We start from the raw sequence: 6,996 nt of genomic DNA on the forward strand, positions 1-6,996 counted from the left end.
GTGCTCCAGTTTTGACTGGTCCTTTTCCCTTTGAAACTTCAAGTCCTGAATTTCAAACTTGAGGTTGCTCAGTGTGAGCTTGTCCTGGTCTATCTCTTGCTGGAGGCTTTTGAGCTCTGCAGTTAGTTTCTCATATTTTTCCTTCATCGCAGTGGATTCCTTCTCCTTTTATTGTTTATTTTATTTTCACTTGCTGAATACGGGACAGACTTGACTGGGGGAAAGAAAGGGAGAAAGAAAGAGGGAAAGAGAAACAGCTGAGAAGAGGGACGGGGGAAAAGGGCAAAAAACAAAAACCAACAGAATGGGCAGGAAAAAAAATGCATATATCGATCACCTGGATCACCTGTTGAGAAAGAAAAAAAGAGAACAAGCAGAAGAAAACAAGAGTAATATAATAAACAACATCACAATGATATATGGGAATATGACAGTAAATACTAAATATTAAACATTATTGTGCAGCACATAAGATCAACAGAACACAGTGTGCTTTGAGGTAGGAGCCAAAAAGGGTGTACGTGTTTTGGAGTTTGTACGTGTTTTTACGTGTTTTGGAGTTTGTACGTGCTTCAGAGTTCGTACGTGATTTGAAGTTTGTATGTGCTTTGTCTGTAGGGGCCACTGTACATATACTTTTATTTTTTCACTCCACATAAAATGTAATAAATAAATCATATAATATTCTCCTTTTAAGGAAAATTATCAATTCCATACATGCCACTCCTACTTCCTTGGAAACTGTTTTGAGTATAAATAAAGAGAGCTCTGAAAGCCCTGGGCGGTCTTTCCTCTGTCTCATTCTGTCCTGCACACGTTGCTGCAGGATGGATCGGGGGATGAGGGGGGATCGTCCATGTGTGCACATGTAAAAGATATCTTGAGTCTGAGTTCCTTTGCCTTTCTCCTCACAAACTAAAAACAACTTCCAAAAACATTCAGCTTTGATATTAATGAGTTTTTTGGGTTCATTGAGAACATGGTTGTTGTTCAATAATAAAATTATTCCTCAAAAATACAACTTGCCTAATAATTCTGCACTCCCTGTATAAAGAGTAACACCATCACTAACATCAGAAATATATCAAATTATGACAAAAAATTAGAGTGGTCTTCTTTTGTTTTCAACTGTGGTATTTTCAACATGTCTAACAAAACAAATGTCATGGGGGGACCCTAAAGAAATGCTCCAAAATTACTGAAAAATTAGGAATATGAGAATAAAAAATTCCTAAACAAAATATAATGACACTGGAAAGTTGGTGTTCTACATGCGAACAGTTGCAGGAGAGAGAAACAAAACATGGCATTTTTGAGTGGGTGAAAATGATCAATTGACTAAAATATTTTCTTCACCCTATGAATTCCCCTGGTAATAACCACTTTGTGATATTTATCCATAAGCACTGCCCTCAATAAGGATAACATGCAAATTCTAGGACCACTCTTACTTACCCATTCCTTACATGCTGTCAGTACACGCAGGGTAATAATGGCATGGACACACTTCCTGTCCAAGCCTGCGGGGCAGTCAGCACACCTCACTAAGGGAATGCTACTTTCTTCTACTGCTGGTCCTGCCTTACCTGCAAGAGTGACAAGGGTAGGGATGTCGGGCATGCTACAGATCAGGACTGTGAGTTGACGTGTCAGATTTGAAGAGGGGAGCCTCTGCTCTGCCAATGGTTTGATAAGTGCCGGTGCCAAAGCCTGCATATAATGCCTCCTCTGCATTTGGTTGTCACCTCTGTTCACTGCATTCTTATTGTGAATGATCCACGAGTTCACACCAACAATGATCATGCCATAGAAGACAAAAGGGGGCCATTTCTTGGTTTTTCTTCCACAGCCATATGAGTGCACATCTGGTGAAAAGTATCAACACCACCTTTGCTTGGTTTGAAAATCCAATCATTTCAGGTTTTCAGTGGGTCCTATGCTTGGTTGTATGTGCATGGATGACAGGAGCAGGACAACCTTCTTTTTTGAAGACTCATCAGGGAGGAAGGACACATGATTTTCTTTACTTTTCATCACTTGCGGGATCTCGCTTTTGTTCGCTTTTACTGTCCCCACAAGGGTCATGCCACAGTTCTATGTTCTATATATATTACATTGAATAAATGTAAATGCCTTGAAAGACTTGTTTTCTAAAAAAAAAAAACCTGTGCAAAATAAAAATGTTGAACTCCAAAATAACATTTTATTCACAGTGATCTTGAAATACATGTAAATGTCCTTTGCAGTACATTAGGCAGGTCAGTTCCTTATCAATGAGGCCACGTATTGCTGAACAAAGATTAGTTTTTATCAGAAGTGAATAAAATGATGGATCACATCAGTGCGCGTGCTGCCTGACATGTCTGCTGTTGCTGCTGAGCAGTTTGGGGTACGCCGTCCCGAGTGAGCGCCCGTGTCTGATCACCACCAGCTCCATCTGACACTGGTCAATGTTGACTACAACTGTGGTGCTTCTCTCCGTGTTCATGAGGAAGACGGCCATCTCAAACTCGGGGCTGGTGCCGATGAAGGCGCTGCCAACGGGCTTCACCACACCGTGCCAGCTGAACTGGAGGTTGAGAACGTGGTCATCTTGATCAGGCTGTGACAAAAGCATGAATGTTTATGTTACCAGCGAAGGAAATGAATCTCTTCTGTCTGGTGAACTGTTATTCTTACCAAATCATGCTCCCTGGGGCTTTATATCCTTTGTAGTCCAAGTGTTGGTTTTTCTCTTGCAGGTAGAACTGGACCCAGTTGTGAAAACCAATGATTTCTGTTCCTGATTTTGTCTCGCCAACAAACACATGTTCAAATCCACTGGAGTCCAGGCTGGTGATGATCAATTTAAGAACAGAAACACACATACTTCTTACCAAAGAAATGCATATTAAATTATAGTGTTGCAGAATCTCACTTTAGCTGTGTTATTAAAGATTCTTTTTTTTTTGATTTCTCATTTAAACTTTGTGAAAAGAAATCCTCTAATATCTGACATCCTCCTCCATTTCCTTTCTGGCTTCTTCATGGTTGCAAACCTGAGTGTGCCCAGAGGAGAGGAGGAGATGCTGTGCTATTTCTGAAGAGAAAAGCACAGCATCTCCGCTGTTGGAGGGGTTATTGTGAGGAATTTGTCTCATGTCCCCCCGCTGAGATCACTGAAAAGCGTGGGGTTTCTTCCACCTACAAAAAGTACATCATGTCCACATTCCTGCAGTGATCCCCTTCTGGGAGACCGCTGAGGCCAGAGCGACATTCCACAGCTGCACACAGATGTTATTTTGCCTCTGTAATGTCTTGAAGTAATGTGTGCAGAGCAGCAGTGCAACAGGAAGAACATAAAACTCCTTCTAGAGTTCAGCTGCAGCCTCAAAACCATGAACTGTAGGAAACAATAGAAAGTTGTGCAATACCAAAAACAATTGTCTTGTTGCTGTGAGGAGACATTCAGACTGAAACTACCAGGTTTCTCCAACAGAATGGAGTAACTGAAGTGCTCAAATGTAAACTTTCTGCTCGACAGAGCTTGTTGTGACGCATACCTTCATGACTTTTGTCTCTAAGACGGCGTCCAAGAAGAGATCCATCTCTGTGAGCTCCTCTGTGGTGACTTGTTCCGTCACGCCAGTAGACCGCTCATAGTTGTCCAGCAGTGTCATAAAGCCTGTGAGCCCACAAATCCCATTTATTACAGTGATGACTGCAAACACGATCTGAATGTTTAAGCTCAGAGTGCTCACAACTACACACTTACTAGAGAAAGTGGTTATATTTCTCAGTTTGCTCTCATTAACGTTGGAGAAGAGCGGCTGCGAGGCTTGATCCTGCACCGTGTGGATGCCCTGACTTACAAAGCTTGCTCTACCCTAGGCAATTCAAACACAGAACACTTCTTTGTACAAACACAAGACATAGCAGTAGTGATGGGATTTCCGGCTCTTTTTAGAGATCCGGCTCTTTCGGTTCGGCTCACTAAAAAGAGCCGGCTCTTTCGGCTCCGAACCGGCTCTTCAGGTTGTTTTGTTGCTTTAATTAATTTATTATTAACAATAATATAAAATTATGCACAAAAGGAATTACTAACGTAAAAACAAGTGGTTTTATTTATATATGTTTATATATAAATATATGCAGTGGCCCCTAGAGACAAAACACGTACAAACTCCAAAACACATTTCTAGCATTAACTGAACTTCCAAAGCAGAGCTACTAGATCACTTAAATTACACAATTGAAAGCATGTGTGTATTGTTTGTGTATTTATACACAGGCACTCATATATATATTCAAATAATTTAAAAAAAAGTTCATTTACCTGTTATTACCACACACCAAATCCAGTCGTTGGTACTTGCTGGCTTGTGTAGCCACAAGATAACAAAGGCTCAACACTGCGCCCAGCATCCTGGAGCACTTCTGTTGTCTTTTGTACGTGTTTTGAGTTTTTATGTGCTTCTGAGTTTTTATATGCTTCTGAGTTTTTACGTGCTTCGGAGTTTGTACGTGTTTTTGAGTTTTTACGTGTTTTGGAGTTTGTACGTGTTTTTACGTGTTTTGGAGTTTGTACATGCTTCAGAGTTCGTACGTGATTTGAAGTTTGTATGTGCTTTGTCTCTAGGGGCCACCGTAAATATACTTTTATTTATTCACTCCACATAAAATGTAATAAATAAATCATATAATACAAAAATCAACTATTCACATTTCAACTTTTAACTATTTAAATTTTCAGCTTTTTCCTTTCACAAATTTAAAGTGAAAAGAACACAAAACACTGCAAACCACAACACAATTAAATATAAATTATAATATGAAAACTAAAAGAACATGCATATTCTCTGTCATATGGACCTGCATGAATAAACTTTCTCAATCCTTTATCATCTGCAACCGAAAATAGTTGTGGATGATTACTATACCTTTCTAATGTTGTTGTCCCTGCCTCTCTTTCTCTCTCTCTGGCTCTGTTCCTGTGCTACTGAGTGTAACTACCGCCCCTCCCCCCTCTGCCCAGCGTAAAGCACAAGGCTCGCGAGCAGAGTGAAGCGGAAAAAAAGTGCGAGAGAGAGGCTGAGAGAAAGAAAAAAAAAAACCCCACGTGACGGCTCGCGATAAGGAGCCGGCTCGCGATAAGGAGCCGGCTCGCGTCGTTCACGTCAAAGAGCCGGCTCTAAGAGCCATTTCGTTCGCGAACGACCCATCACTACATAGCAGGCGCTAAATAAACTAGAAAAGATTTCTCACCTGAATAGAGATCGTGTAGTCTATCACAGGTGTCATGCGATTCACATCCAAACTCCACAGCTCATTGAAAATAGTGGAGAGCTCCTGGTTTACAGCTGGTCTGTTATAGAAAGTGTCAGACAGGCTATGCAAACATCTGGCAGATGCACACGCAAATAGAGGAAACATCAGCAGAGTTTGGTTTATACCACTGTACCTTGATCCATTCAGTCCACTGAGGAACACTGCAAGGAGCAGAAATCCACAGAACAACCTGCACATAACAGATGTGAAAACATATTTTATACATGGGAAAAGCAGCAAAGTTCTGACCTGTATTCAGCTGCCTGTGCAACAACGTAAACAAACAAATCTTCAGTCAGTAAATAAAAATACAAACCTCGCAGACATGACGCCAAATGAAAGTGTCCACTGTTTCAGCCTGGACTGCAGCAGAGGACTCACACACAGCCTGTCTGTCTAAAGGTCCAGCCTCCACCCAATCTTGCAGGGGCCTTTCTGAGACTGAGACCCACTTTTAACCACCAGATGGCGCCTCGTTTCAGGGCACAGCCTCTCTCTATAGTTTTGCATGAACTTTTACTAAAGAAGTGATACAGCGATGCAGCTTCAGGTGGTTTTAATTTTTATTTTTTATACAACTTAGCTTATAAACCATCACACACATGATTCAATTTCACAAAAGTCCTATCCAGAGTCTCAGTGAAAGGTTTTTCATGTATTGTTTCAGTGTAAAGGGGGATAAGAGAAGGGTAGACTCATTATTCAATGAGTAGGTAAAGTAGGCTGTGCAAATGTAAGGTGAAATGTAAATCTGGGGAAAGGCAGTGGTCTGTGACTTGAACACAAGGGGGGTGTACTGAGCTGTCAAACAGCAGAAAATGTTTTCTCAGAAATGAAAGCCTCTGTGCTTTAAAATTCACCAAGATGCTAATATTAAAAGTTAACGGCCTAGATTAAATTTAGCTTTATGGAAAAATGTAGCTGTCCTGGTTTACCTCAGAGCAGGAGCATGCATATTTGTTAACTATGTCAGCATGTCCTGTAGAGTGACCACATGTCAACAGCATTATTATAGTAGGTTACATTGTAGTGGTGTGATGTATATCACCAGTACAGAGGTGTCAGCAGGGGCCGATGGGTGCATCTCACCACTGAACACAGACTTTTGTGCAGAACTGTAGAAAGGCTGTACTGTGCATGTATGAACGCGTGGAGACATGACAGGAAGAAATGAGAGGAGAGCCAGACAGACTAGACAAAAGAAATAAATCTGAGAAAGACTGAAAAAAAGAAGCAGAAATAAAAGAGAGTTCGAGACTTCGAGTTCTCGATTACACACAGAAGACACATCTCATAAGTTTAGTGAGTGTTCTGTCATTTAGCGCCACAGCAGTTCACACATCTAAACTCAGCAGCATTCAGATTCTGTGCCACCTCACAGCGATAAACAATTAATGTCAGGCCTGGATGCTGTAAAGGGTAAACTCCAGAACCGAGTGCTAAAGGGGAACAACCATTCTCCGTCTCTTTGTGACAATAGAATTGAGGCTCAATAAATAAAAGTCTTTGTGGAGGATTTAATTGTTGAACAAAACACAGAAATCCTGATTACAGAGCAGCAATTTCCTAATGTTGTAAACCTGCTCAACATTTGGCAATAAAACCCTTTCTGATTCTGAGTTGTGTAGAGCACATTTTGTCATCTCCAATTATCGGTCAACATTATCGACCAACATTAGAGAGTTCTTG

At 40.9% G+C, this 6,996-nt stretch overlaps 1 protein-coding gene across 1 annotated transcript; it reads right to left on the reverse strand.

Moving 5' to 3' along the window:
* Positions 1-2,213: 2,213 nt before the first annotated feature.
* On the reverse strand, positions 2,214-5,759 carry endouc (endonuclease, polyU-specific C). Its single transcript, XM_080876555.1, is given in 9 exon segments — positions 2,214-2,602; positions 2,680-2,694; positions 2,697-2,832; positions 3,463-3,497; positions 3,501-3,664; positions 3,755-3,866; positions 5,245-5,344; positions 5,441-5,497; positions 5,624-5,759. Coding segments are annotated over 9 exon segments (894 nt in total). The 5' UTR covers positions 5,635-5,759; the 3' UTR covers positions 2,214-2,338.
* Between the last annotated feature and the right edge of the window lie 1,237 nt (positions 5,760-6,996).

The sequence above is a fragment of the Rhamphochromis sp. 'chilingali' genome (assembly GCF_963969265.1).
Source record: "Rhamphochromis sp. 'chilingali' genome assembly, chromosome: 2".
Classification (NCBI taxonomy): domain Eukaryota; kingdom Metazoa; phylum Chordata; class Actinopteri; order Cichliformes; family Cichlidae; genus Rhamphochromis; species Rhamphochromis sp. 'chilingali'.